The sequence below is a fragment of the Silene latifolia genome, chromosome 11 (genome assembly GCF_048544455.1).
Source record: "Silene latifolia isolate original U9 population chromosome 11, ASM4854445v1, whole genome shotgun sequence".
Lineage (NCBI taxonomy): Eukaryota > Viridiplantae > Streptophyta > Magnoliopsida > Caryophyllales > Caryophyllaceae > Silene > Silene latifolia.
Window position 1 is genome coordinate 19,220,934 of NC_133536.1, and position 13,936 is coordinate 19,234,869.

General features: G+C 37.8%; 1 protein-coding gene across 4 annotated transcripts; it reads right to left on the reverse strand.

Moving 5' to 3' along the window:
• LOC141611289 (internal alternative NAD(P)H-ubiquinone oxidoreductase A2, mitochondrial-like) lies at positions 1-5,901 on the reverse strand. 4 transcript variants are annotated; one of them, XM_074429800.1, is made up of 9 exons: positions 5,376-5,901; positions 3,346-3,559; positions 3,069-3,229; positions 2,374-2,439; positions 1,437-1,600; positions 1,158-1,272; positions 891-1,070; positions 635-801; positions 1-348 (listed from the first exon to the last, which is right to left on the reverse strand). In XM_074429800.1, exons 1-8 carry the CDS (start codon positions 5,799-5,801, stop codon positions 649-651), a joined length of 1,479 nt encoding a protein of 492 aa, XP_074285901.1. In that variant the 5' UTR covers positions 5,802-5,901; the 3' UTR covers positions 1-348; positions 635-648. The 4 variants fall into 4 exon arrangements, with proteins under 4 accessions (XP_074285901.1, XP_074285900.1, XP_074285899.1 ...); XM_074429799.1 differs by having other exon boundaries at positions 1-359; XM_074429798.1 differs by having other exon boundaries at positions 1-359; positions 628-801.
• Between the last annotated feature and the right edge of the window lie 8,035 nt (positions 5,902-13,936).

Consider the following 13,936-nt stretch of genomic DNA (forward strand, 5'->3'; position numbering starts at 1 on the left):
TGGTGTCGGAGTAAAACAATTTGCTTAATTTAGATATAACCGTTACAAGATTACACACATTTCGTGCAAGTATACGTAGTAGTCACGTTTTCAGGCTTTCACTCTCAAAGCTATTAAGCATCAATTTGTAGCTAACGTTAAACCGCAATCGTGTTACACAACCAAAAGTTAATTGCAAACGCGATTCCCATTATATTTTGATCTTTATTACTCTCATTCTACCGTATTAGTGACATGCTGAGCATCAACACAAACGAAAAACACAGGTGAAGACAATGGTGATGGCGCGAGTATTTTCTTGGTTTGAATATTTGTATTAGCTGCTACAACACCACAGCTCTCACCATCCTGTAATCAAACTGAACCCGGTAGGTAAATTAGTGGCAAAAATATAATCTGTCTATAAATAAACCTTGGATTCTATTTAGAGGCGTCCCTGAATAAATTTCCCCTACGAAATCGTTCAATTTTTGCAATTTATTTGTTGTCATTATGGTTTGAAATCCCACATTTGTCATCAATTTGCATTTCTATCCACATCCCGGTGAAAAAAAAAAAAAAAAACAAACAAGGAAATTTGTTCATGGACGAGGGGATTAACAGTAACAGTAAAAATGAGGTACTTACCAGTTACCACTATGATGGGTTCTAAATTCGACTTATGTCACGACCAAAGAGTAGAGTAGTGAACCAGTTAATGGCTACATAGAAACGATTCCTCCAGCTTATGACCCGAGTAAGATATGCGGACCGCCAGATAAACCAACTCGGGAAACCTTTCAACGACAAGCCTTTTGAGTCCTGGAGAATATTAGCTTATCGGTAAGTTATCTGTCGAATGCTTAGAAAGGAAACCACATCTCTTGATGTTAACAGATGCGGAGTATTACCTTGCTCTGCCTGATATCCACTAGTGCCTTGTAACTACCAATAGTTGCCATCGACCCGAGATGTTTGTAAACAAAAGAATTGCCCAAATCGAGATCTTTGGCGCTGTTGGCATGTCCTCCACCGGCTTTACCAACCCTGTTCAACAGCCTGGCTACATACTTGCCTTGACGCTCAGCTACCTTTGAGGCGAGTACATTCATCAGTTAGACAATACAGCATGACGATAAAATAATGGTTCAAACACACGACATCAGCTAGTATTGTACCTGAGCAAGAGCAGGGAGAACTGGTTTGCCTGTACTTTCAAGAAACCCAGCACAGTCACCGATTGCATACACATCCTCGACAGAGGGAACACGTAGCCAATCATCAATGCCAATCCTGTAAACGGAAGTAGACATCGCAAGAGAAACAAGTATTAGAAAAGACATGTCGATGGTTATGGTGGGTGGCATGAACAGGGTCTGACAGCTATAAGGATCTACACAAGACTACAAGATCAATAATGACCTTTCTGAAACACGTCAAGGGAAAGTATGACTGACCTTCCACCAGGCGACTTCGGGAATCCTAGCTCCTTCACAAAAGGGGAAGGCCCAACCCCTGTAGACCATACTAGAAGCCCATAGGGAACCTCACTACCGTCACTTAGGATTAATTTATCAGGCTGGACATCCTTCACAACTCCACGAACTAGTCGAACTCCTGACTGAAGAAATATGCTATTAAAAATTGATAGGGAGAGAGGCATTAAGTATATAACTAGGTTCTACTGTTCTAGCATGACTGCACGATGGCAAAGCCAGGATTTAAAGTCAGCGGGGGCGAAAGGGTAATTTTATAAGGAGATCTCGAATTCTTTTAAAAATTTTACGCCAGCGGGGCGAGCCCCCCCCCGCTCCACCAATGCTCCTGGAGTACATTTACGATAGCCAGTAGTATCTAAAACATTCAATTTAGGATACTGGCAAAAAGATTGTTACGCTACAGCCACTATTTATACTTTAAGATTGTTGTAATGAAAATTTTGCCTTGCTCAGAAATTTACAGTAAAACAGTTCACATGCAAACAGACTATGATGATAGATGCCAGTAAAACAGAATTTCAGATAATCATGGGGCCTGAGCGAAAAGCGAGAAAGATGAACTACTTCACTGATAACATCATTTGTACGCAATGAATAGGAGTATGCCAGTATATCAGTGTAAGAAAAATCCCCCAGTCTGGTTCCTCTTTTGGTCTCAGGTTACCATATTTTTCCACCCAAAGAGCTCAAGCAATATACAAGAGGCCAGAACGTGTTTATCGCTGATGAAAGCAAAATAAAAAGAATAAAACACATACAGGTTTACTATATAATAGATTAATAGGGAAGGAACAAAATCAGATTTCGTTATGAGATAGATTAGACATGAAGATATTGATTGCATAAATCCTAGTACAGTAAGACGAAACCAATGTCACAAGTTTAGATGTTTCACCTTAGTCAGCTGTTTCACAGCATAGTGTCTGAGGCGGTCATCAAAAGAGGATAAGATTTCATTTGCCTGCACACAAATGGTAATTCAGTAACATCGAAAATCTAAAGAGGTTAAGATTTCATTTGCCTGCACACAAATGGTAATTCAGTAACATCGAAAATTTATATAAATGACAGACGGACAGATTATGTTGAATTACATCCATATCGAAAGATCCTAAAAAATCCAAAATTTTCAATAGAATTGCAAGCTTAACTAACTAAGTCACTTGCATCATCAAGGTCTCAACTCACTTAACTGTTCCGGGGACTAACAGGTCGGTGATAATTGGACGAGTAAATGTAAATTTGATAGGGCTACTCATTTCTCGATTTCACAAGTTATAATCCCTCCTTTCATTTGGAATCAATACATTTCCTTTTTGGATATTCAAATCAATTCACTGCATTTCCACTTCGGACAAGAAATAACCCAACAAAATACTCACATTTGAGAGTGGGCTCCATATCATCTATCACATACCGAGTACTCTCTAAGAAATCGCTCCTAAAATTTTGGCCCAAAAGCATATACAGTGAATTCAAGCGAATGGAGAAAGTATATATTATTGGTTCACACTAGATGGAGTCTTTCAATTTCTGCAAACCTAAAAGGAGGTAACGGAAACTGAAAGAGTGAAAGTTACAGAATCAGACCTCAATCAAGGTAACATGTATGTAATCTTTGACATGAGCATATCTTTGATGAACATCTTTCATAATGAAATCACTAAGCTCGCCACTAAACTCTACCCCGGTAGGACCGCCTCCTACCACAACACAATGCAGGAGCCGCTGTTTCTCCTCCTCAGCAACACCTAAAGTAACAAAGTAAAACCAACACAACATATCAGCAAAGAGCAGCATTAGAAAAAGAGATTCTAATCGACTTACTAAAGTTCTACAGTATTATATTGATAACCGATTTCCATACCAGGTATATCAGACAACATCAAGTTCAAAAGCAGTTTCCTCCGAATCTCCTGAGCATGATGAACTTCACGAAGAAAAGTTGCATGTTCATGGACCCCATGGATTCCAAAGGTGGAAGCTTCAGCCCCAGAAGCAATAACCAATTTGTCATATGACAGTTTAAACTTCCACGGGTCCAAAGATTGAGCTCCATTAGTGATAGTCTCACAATGCACCTGCCATCATCATCATCATCATCATCATTGAGGGATCAACATCAGATAAAAAACTTAATCGAGTTCCAAACCCACGTGCTTGCAGACATATATATGATATTATAGGTAACATTTAGCAACAAAATGCTCCCAACTTCCTACCAAGTCTATTTTATCCTGAAGAATGACACTCCTTTTTCTGTTAATTTGAGACAAGTCTTAACTTCACAGGGCATCTTAGTCACACATCATAGGCGAGCTAACTGTGGCAAATCATAACTCGTACACACAACGGCAATTTTGAAGTTTGTAACTATATACGGAGTATTTACTAGTATATCTAAGTACTACCTGTGCCAAATCATAACTGGTACACACTATGGGAATTTTGAAGTTTGCAACTATATACTGAATATTTACTAGTCCACCCAAGTAGCTCAAACCACACCATCCAGGCGACCGCTCACCTTATTAGCTAAAATCACAAACAAAATTATGACTACCTCCCATCTTGACCAAACTACACATGATCCACAAACACATGAAGATAAATGGTTCCTAATTTTCTACTCGGAGTGTTCCAGGATTCTGTGTCATCAAAAGTTGAATAACTACTATAACAGTACTTAAAGTTTAATATTTTTTTATAAAATTACTTATATAATATTGGTACCTTATAGTTGTTTACATTTCTCATCATTGTATTTTGCTTTGATAAATAAAAGCTATAACTGAAAATTAGTTAAGAGAATTGAGTAATGAGTTAAAATGTATTTTAATGAAAATAATTTTATAGCAAAGCTAATGAGTTTGTAATGAGTTAAAATGTATTTTAATGGAAATAATTTTATAGCAAAGCTAATGAGTTTCAATTTTTTTTTTTCAATTTTTTTTTTGTCTTAATAACAACGATTTTTAGTTTTGGTTTTATACGGAATATAAGTTAAGTCATCATCTAATAATAGCATCAGTAAAAGATTTAGCAATTTATAGTTTTATATCAATTTGATTTTATTTTAATTAAAATATTATAGCTTAGAGTTTACTGAAAATAATATAATTTGATAAAAAGATTAATTTTAATGAAAATACAATAGATGAATTAAATTGTAATTGTTAGTTTCCTTATTTAGTGAATGGACATAATTATCATTAGTTTCCTTTTTTGAGAAGATGCATTTTGGCGGGAAAATAATAGAGATTACCTATTCATTTAGTAAATAGGGGATTATCTCAAAATTGACAAATTAGGCAATAAAAATTCAATTTCTTGACAATAGCTATCGTTTGAATGCTCGAATCCATACACATTTATAACATAATCCTATAGCTTCATAAGAAAAACATGTCATCCATCCTAACAAGATCCAGAAATATTGCTTAGGTACTCCTGGTCGGGTGTATCATGTAATTGTACACCTTAGCATCCCTTTTGCATTATATTATGCTTGGTTATTTACGGGCAATGTACAACAATAATATGGTACATTGGTAAGCGACTACGATTATACACAAGAATTTCTCCAAGATCCATGAGACCATGATCAACTTACTACTGTATAAACCTAATTTCTAACGCCTAAATCATACACCAATATTCCATTAACCGGGTGTAACCTAAATTTGCGAGAGCCCTTAAGACACGGCCGAGATTAAAACTTTATAACAAACCCATGTCAAAAGGGGGCCCAGCCTGTGATCATTTATACATTTCCGTGAATAAATGATCACTCAACCCACCTAAATAGTGATTGATCGTAAATTCGCAAGTATTCACACACGAGATTAATCGCTCACAAAACAACAAAAAATCAAACGAAAAACAAAACCGACATACCACATGATCATGAGTATCAACTTTGGAACAATTAGCAAGAAAAAAATAAGAACCAGGTTCCTTAGAAAAAGCCGGTTGAATCCTCCCAATCGGTTCAGCAACAGACCGAAACTCAAGTGTACCAACACAAGTTGAAGCCAACAATGGCGTAAACACCATATGATTTCTAGGAGAGACACAAACGACGTCGTACACCTTCGTATCAATATCCTTGATCAACCTACACCCGGCCCAACCCGAACCCAATACTACCAACCTAGGCTTTTCATTGGACCGGGTCGGACCGAGCCCGGCGTATTTGGATATATGGGCGGTTGATTCGGCGGCGGTTGTTGCTGCGGTGGAGAAGGGTAAAATGGGAAAGTGGGTTTTGAAGGTAGGGGTAAAATGGGAAGTGGGTTTTAGTAGGTTTCTAAAAATAGACATATTTTTGGTTTTGTTGTTACTAATTTTGGAAAGATGGCGATGGTGGTTATTTATGGTGGGGGTGAACCGGTGAAGTTGTGTTATTTTGACATTGTTGTTGAATTTTAGATGATGTTGATGGAGTAAATAAGTAAATTGGAGCTTGTAGCGGAAGAAATGGGAAAATTGTGAGAGCCCTCTCCAATAACGTAGCAAATGACGTAGTTCTTGTCAATCAGGTAGAAAAGAGTGAATCGGTTTTTCTAACGGGTGTAAAAGGGAGCACGAGTTAGATTTTTAGGAATATACTCTCTCCTATTCACTTATTTTCTCCCTTTTTTCGTTTGTATAATAGTGGTATTTTCTTCTCTCTTCCATTTTTTGGAAGGTTTTGTGTGGTCCAAATTCAATTGTATGTAGGATAGAGTGTTTTGTGTGCTCCAAAATCATTTCCTTATTTCTTGTGCAAAATAAAAGGGGAAAAAATGAATGAATATGAGGAAGTATATCTCATGAGAAATTGCCTTGATGTATAGTAGGAGTAGTATAAGCACTCATTTATCCTCGGTGCACATTAGAAAAACATAGAATGAAATAGTAGCTAAAATGTAAGTGAATAATCAATTTAATAGAGTTAAGTATTCTTAAAATAAGAAGGTACATAATTGATTGAGTGAGATAAGTAAAGATATTCGGTCAATAATGCGGGCCAACTTTACCCAACCTGCATCGTCGGGCCAAAAAATGGTACCCCATCAAGCCCGGGTATCCTATTGGGCCAGGCTGGGTCAGTGTCATCTTTCCCTTGGTCGACCCGACCCAAACACTAAAAGAATAGTGAGTAAAAAATAAGCTGGTATGCCCAGCCTAGCCCGTCATTCACTGACGCTGAAGACTATTGCGTTGTTGCGTGACTGTATCCGAGCCCCTACAACTCAACTCAGCTTACCCCCTAGCCCGACCTGGCCCAATGGTCACCATGCCTTATTAGTGAGTTTATGTTGGATTAAATTTTTCCCTTCATAGATACGGGTTAGACTGCCACGTGAAATGACCGCAGCCAACTAGCCAAGCCCAGAATCCTCCCCCACTAGGTGGGTGACCGGTTCGGGTATTCCTGACCACAAGTTCAGCACACAATCGCAGGGTTGCTCTGATACCACTTGTAACACCCAAGCCCAAATCCTGGGTCGGGAGCGGTCACTCGAGGTAGCTCGTCAAGCTTTGTACATGGGCACGCACATAACCCACATATCAACACGGGTCCTTTCAAAGACATTTTGTCCTCACTCATGCGCATCTCAGAAACCTTCCCATGAGATCACCCATCCTAAGACTACTCCCAGCCAAGCACGCTTAACTGTGGAGTTCTTTCGCATGGATAACCAGAAAAGAAAGTGTGTGACTTAACTTAGTGAATGAACAATATCTGAGATAATTAATGAGGCATACAAAATTCTCAAGCAACTTTGAATTAACCGAAGAGCCTGAAATATTCATTCGATTCAATCAATTACAATAAATCGTCAAAACAGCCGTATCTAAGTATGTACATTGCGCATTACATTCATTAATCAAATTTATTAGTAACTAGACAATTTACGCGAAACAGGGAAATTATTACGCCTTAGACAGCTCCCAACTCTCTTGGACTTAGGTAGGGCACGACAAGGCGGCTTTGGAAGATCGCTGAGACTAATAGAGCAAGTCATTTTCCGGCTGTCCTTGCATCGATCATAACTTTGCTGCAATTTACGTTTCGCCATCTCTACTCTTTCAGCATATGGTATTGCAAATATCTGGGCAGTTGTCCTCTTCTCTTCCTTCTTCACGCCATCTTTCAACTTCAAATTTGATGGTCTAACATTCTTTTGTACCGTTAGGTCTTCAACTCGAGCATCGATACAAGTCTTCTTTGTCCGCCTTTGATTATCAGCCTTTTGATTATTGCTAGAAAATTTTCTTTTCAACTTGTTCACGGTCGGACTTTCAATAACCCTAATAGCTTCTTCATTAGGTTTTACCACCGTAGGCAACTCCAACGTTGATGGCAATGATGGCAGTAGCGGTGTCGATTCCGAGAAATCAAATAAATCAACAACCCTAACAAATAGATCAGCTTCACTATAGAACCAAGTATCTTCTCCAATTATTTCATTAAGATCATCTTTGTCTTTAATTTTATCAAACTCCATAGCCCACGAAATTTGTTCTCCAATTAAACTAATTTCCTCCATTACTAATTACTTCAAACTATTATGAATGTTTTCTTCTCTCTTTTTTTCGTTTGGTTTTTTTGTGAATTTTATCTGAATTTGTTGGAGATGTAATGAATTGTAATAATGGAAAGAGAGGGTACTTGGTGAAGGGTTTTTGTTTTTACCGTGTAAGAAAATGGCGGTTAAACTTTAGGTGGGTTTTTTAGCCGTTTAGTTCTAAAACAATTCTATTTGAATTTTGAATTAACGTTTACCCTAATTTTTTAGGAAGAGCTAAGGAGGAGTGGAAATAGTATTTTAATTAGTTTTTTTTGTTAAAAGCTTACCATTTAAGAACGTCTTTTTCTGGTTGACTAGAATCTAACAGATGTGATTAACTTTGTCCAGTTGGAAATTTGACAGTTAACTACATGGAATTAGTAATTTACCAATAACATTATATTTTTTTGTGTCGTTAACTATCCTTAGTCCATTGTTGTCCGCCAAGGTAGGTCATATTTGGTATTTCCATAATCTCTTAAAAATGACCACATTAATTATATCAATAACAACAACTAAAATCATACTCGTATAATCACTAGTAATGACAATGTTATCATTAACAGTATTATGATTACATTAATTACTAGTAATGACAATGTAATAAAAATGATTACACTTTACGATACAATGAGTATTTTTATCATCCAAACAACTATTTGTACTGAAGAAAAACAGTTGGAATCTCTTGTGGCGAGTCACAAATTGTAAGAAAATGTGACTGTTTTATAATTAAAAGTAACTTTCACAAATTCTTATTTATCAGATAATTGTTATATAACACAATATTATAAACCTATCATATTTCTCCGTCACAAGCTTATACATGCACTAAAAATTTGCAAAATAAAAAAAAAAAAAAAAAAAAAATCTAAGAACGTGTTTTTTTTTTGGGTTGACTAGAATCTAGTAGATGTGATTAACTTTGTCCAGTGGAATTTAATAATTTATCCGTCCGATGATGGCTAATTATACTAAACTAATAAAATTTACCATAAAAATGTGGAAGTTTTGCTTCAAAGGAAGCTCTATTTATCCCACATTGGTAGAATAAGTTGGAGTATTATAGTTTATAAGTGATCACTTGTGTTTCACTACTAGATGTGGTAGTAAAGATGCTCTTTTTAGATCACTTATTCTCTATACTCTTTTGCGCAATTTCCGAGACTGAATGCTCAATCTTCTATTATTGATTTCGTATTTTACTATACTAATTGTGTGGTCTTCTAAAGATGATTAAGATTTTTCCAACACTGATTTTTTAGTCTTCTAAAAATCTATTTCCAAGGTGCTTTAATGGTGCTTCTGGATCCTTCTTATGTACCTATAAATACTGCCTATTTTGCCATTTCAAAACACACAACAACATCCATTCTCTCTTATATTCTCTCTAAATATTTTATGATATTCTAAGCTGATATTTGGAAACGTTCTGCAAGTAGTCCTCATTCCGAGTCTTTGTCGTACACCTTAGACTCGGACGTCGTGTAACCCTGGGGGTTGGTTGCCAAGAGGCCGTGTGTATCGAGCGGGACAAATTCAACTTTAGGGCAGTGATGCTCATCACGCCACGACATAATCTCTCCTATATTCCGTGAGATTTACTATTCTTTATTTTCATATTGAGAACCTCCTACCAATGGCCATGGTAGAGTTGGTGTGGGTGGCACCACAAGGAATGGGTTTAAGGCCTACTGGGAGTGAATCGTGACGGGGCTCCCCCACTTGGGGTTACCAAGTTCAATGGGTCAAACGAAGTCACGAGGATCTCATGTTGTAATACTACTACCATTCCTATTTTAAAAGAGATGTAGTATTCTTTCTATATATTGTGCTATTTCTGTCATGTGAGGGAGGCTGAGCTAAGCTCTTAATAAGTCCATAGTCCTTTTTAAGGGTGGTTTGTGACAGTCAAACCTGATGGATTTACCTATGTGAATGTGGGGGAAATGCCCTACCCCTATGAGGTTCTTAAGCCTTAGGACCTCTAGAGCGTTCACGAGATCCCAGGCATGTGAGGGGCATCTTTTATGACATTTCGCGAGGACGAACACAGATTCGAATGCGGGTTTGTGCGCGATTTTCGTTACAAAACCACCGTGGAGAGTCCAATGCCGAGAGCAACTCGATACGGTACATGTAGAGGTAATTGTATGCACTGGGTGACAATTCAATTCCTCAGGAACATTGTCATCTTAAGACTTACGTTCCGTTGCCTTATATCAGCTATTCCTTTTCTCTTCTTTTGAATCATGTGGGGGATTGTTGGAAGTTTTGCTTCAAAAGAAGCTCTATTTATCCCACATTGGTAGAATAAGTTGGAGTATTATAGTTTATAAGTGATCACTTGTGTTTCACTACTAGATGTGGTAGTAAAGATGCTCTTTTTGGATCGCTCAATCTTCTATTATTGATTTCGTATTTTACTATACTAATTGTGTAGTCTTCTAAAGATGATTAAGGTTTTTCCAACACTGATTTTTTAGTCTTCTAAAAATCTATTTCCAAGGTGCTTTAATGGTGCTTCTGGATCCTTCTTATGTACCTATAAATACTGCCTATTTTGCAATTTCAAAACACACAACAACATCCACTCTCTCTTATATTCTCTCTAAATATTTTATGATATTCTAAGGTGATATTTGGAAACGTTCTGCAAGTAGTCCTCATTCTGAGTCTTTGTCGTACACCTTAGACTCGGACGTCGTGTAACCCTGGGGGTTGGTTGCCAAGAGGCCGTGTGTATCGAGCGGGGCAAATTCAACTTTAGGGCAGTGATGCTCATCACGCCACGACATAATCTCTCCTATATTCCGTGAGATTTACTATTCTTTATTTTCATACTAGTCATACCGCCTACAAAAAATTCTATTTTTTTTTATAAGAAATTCAGAACTCATCGCCCAAGTAATCACGTATATATAAACAAGGTACATGCCCTACATATTTTGGTATTTTTCATAATCTCTCTCTTAAAAATCATTACACTAATTAAATCATGGAGCTAGAAATCGATGAAAAAATACAAGTGAAAGGGAAAGATAACTTAGACTCGATGGTTCCCACCAAGGCAAGTTCTAACCAGTTGAATCAGAGCTTCAAAGATGGAGTCGTACGACCGAATTCTCGAACCAATAATGGAGAAAGGAAGAAGTTGAATGATGGTAAAGTGCAATTAACCTACAATCAACGGTTAGAGAAGGCAACGCGAAAGTTGCAAGACGGTTACAATCAAGCTAAAATTGGTCGCAAAAAGATATGCTTGATCGGTATGACTGATATCCCTACGCCGTGTTATAGCACTGCTAATACCAAGAAAGTATTCGGCGGTGTGGCTAAAATAACGGCGAAAAGGCCATCAATGATGAGCGTAAAGCATGGCTCAACTTGTAATAAAAAGAGCGCCAACATCGTCAAACATGATGGATGTGTTAAGGATAAGGCTGTAGTTTCGGGATTATTGTTCAAGAATTCGGATGAAGCGAAAGAAAAGAGAAGATTGGATGAAGTGTTCAAATTATCGTACTCTGAAAGGGTGGAGATGGTGAAGAAGAGGTTGCGACAAGTGTAGATTGTTGTGGAACCAAGAGAACCTGAATGAAGGCTTACATCGATCAATAGATTATCAAGGAATTGTTAGCAATACATGTAGATCTTGCAAAAATTTGTTTCCAAGGGAGTTAGTTATCAAGAAACTAGTTAACAGGAGGGGAGTATATGGTAGTTATAATAACTTGTAAGACTCGAACCCATCATCTCAGTACATTATCTCGCTCTCAAGTCAATTTAGGCGACTAGGCTTTGCGACGACATTTGGGCGACTGTTTTCGGTCGCCAATTTAGTTTTAGCAACGAACAACGGTCGCCTATTTTAGTCGCCCGAGAATTGAATTCTTGTAGTGTTAACTACCGATTATATTGTTATTGTAGGATTTATACGCAGCTAAAGTTTACATTTACATTAACATTAACTTTATTTTGTCAGCCAGTAGAAACTGCAATATTCATCATCTGATTACAATAATAAACGTAGAGTTAATTCAGCAAAACACTCGAACAGACCTAGTACAAAATAAAATCTCCGCCTTAATTGATAAATTAATGAATCCAGGGGGTTGTTTCTAATAGGAATATTATAAATATTATAGTTGGGCTTCAACCATCACCTTAAGGTTTTGGTTGACATGGTTCATCTATCATGTATCAGTATAGAGGTGGCAATCGGGTCACTCGGGTCGGTTACGGGTCGGGTCAAAGCGGGTCGGGTCATATGTTATGTCGGGTCAGTGACGAGTTCGGGTCGGTTCGGTTCATGTCGGGTCGTCTTCGGGTCGGGTCATCAACGGGTGGCAAGTCGGATCAGGTCATTAGCGGTCGATCTTGGTCAGTTATCGAGATATATTTTATCTTATAAATTTCGTTTTGGATGGTAATTTTATGTTTAAATAATAGGTAGGTGTACTAATTGTAGTTTTAAGTGAAAATAATTAAGATGAATGTCAATTTGTGTTATTTAAACCATTATTAAGCTAGTTCATTATCGGGTCATCTATCGGGTTGAGAAAATATCGGGTCACGGGTCGGGTCGGGTCGGGTCGGTTCAGGTCGGGTTCGGGTTGGAGAAAATAAGGCTATTGTCGGTTATCGGGTCGGTTCGGTTCGGGTCGGTTCAGTTTCGGTTCACCCAATTTTCGGGTTGTATCGGGTCGGGTTCCTCGGGTCGGGACAGCTTTTGCCAGCTCTAGTATCAGAGCCACTGTGACCGAAGGTCACGGGTTCAAATCCTGGCAATCTCAAACCTCCTCAAAAACTCGAAGTGGAAACCCAGCACACGGTACGGGGGAGCCGGTGCACACAACTAACCACTCTTCAAGCCCAACGGGCATTTGAGTGAGGGAGCGTAATAGGAATATTTATAATAGTTGGGCTTCAACCATCACCTTAAGGTTTTGGTTGAGATGGTTCATCTATCAGTTTATCAGTTTCATGTAAACAGTTTCACTGAGTTTTCCTTGTAGGAAGGCATTATTGACATCGAGTTGTCGAAGTGGCCACCCATGGCTCACAGCTAAGGATAGAATGAGGCGTATGGTTGTTGGTTTGATGATAGGGCTGAAGGTGTCGGTGTAGTCAAGACCCGCTTGTTGGTGAAAGCCTTTGGCGATAAGACGAGCTTTGTATTTATCAAGGCTAGGGCACGTTTTTCAAGGCGTTGTTCCATCAAAATTTTCATCCTTGCCATCGTAGGTATAATCCTATTGCTTTCTAATTCATTTTAATATAACTTTGAACGATTTTCTATGGTTTACCTTAAACCCTAATTTTATATTTGTTGTATAATTGGATTTTGTTAACATGATGTTAAGACGGTATAATGATAACATGGGTGACGGTTTTGGACCAAGGGTGACACGGGTAAGGGTAGTGTATCTGTGCTGTTCGTTGGTGGTGGTGTGTGGTGGTGGTCGTAGGTTGAAAAGGAACCTTGAGAGAAAGCGAGTTGAGTGATTGAAAGAGAGGCAGGAGGGACTGACCAATTACTAAATGACAAGTGAATTGTGAATGATCAAATTACTCATCAAGTTCATTCTTAAAATAGAAAGGATAACAATTGACTGAGACACCCTAAAATGGAATAAGAAAACAAATAACCGGGATAGAGGGAGTACATAACTATTTATTCTGATGTGCTACTTTAATATATTACCCTCTACAAAGTATATTTGAGTATAAAATTATATATACCCGTGCATTTTGCACGGGTATTAAGCTAATTATGAGTATTAGTAAAGGGAGATAAAACTGATCTTATTCCATAACAAAAGGATATATATGCACAAATAAAATATTCATTGAAGAATAAGAGTTAGCTCAAATGATAAGAGCTATCTTACGGCA

What these genes read in the sequence shown, in the direction of transcription:
- LOC141611289 (XM_074429800.1), bottom strand. Translation starts at nt 5,801, where the DNA reads ATGTCTATTTTTAGAAACCTACTAAAACCCACTTCCCATTTTACCCCT. An exon ending in GATGTTGTCTGATATACCTG is followed by an intron (nt 3,230 to 3,345) that starts GTATGGAAATCG and finishes TTGTTACTTTAG; the next exon opens with GTGTTGCTGAGGAGGAGAAA. An exon ending in CTGTGAAACAGCTGACTAAG is followed by an intron (nt 1,601 to 2,373) that starts GTGAAACATCTA and finishes ATATTTCTTCAG; the next exon opens with TCAGGAGTTCGACTAGTTCG.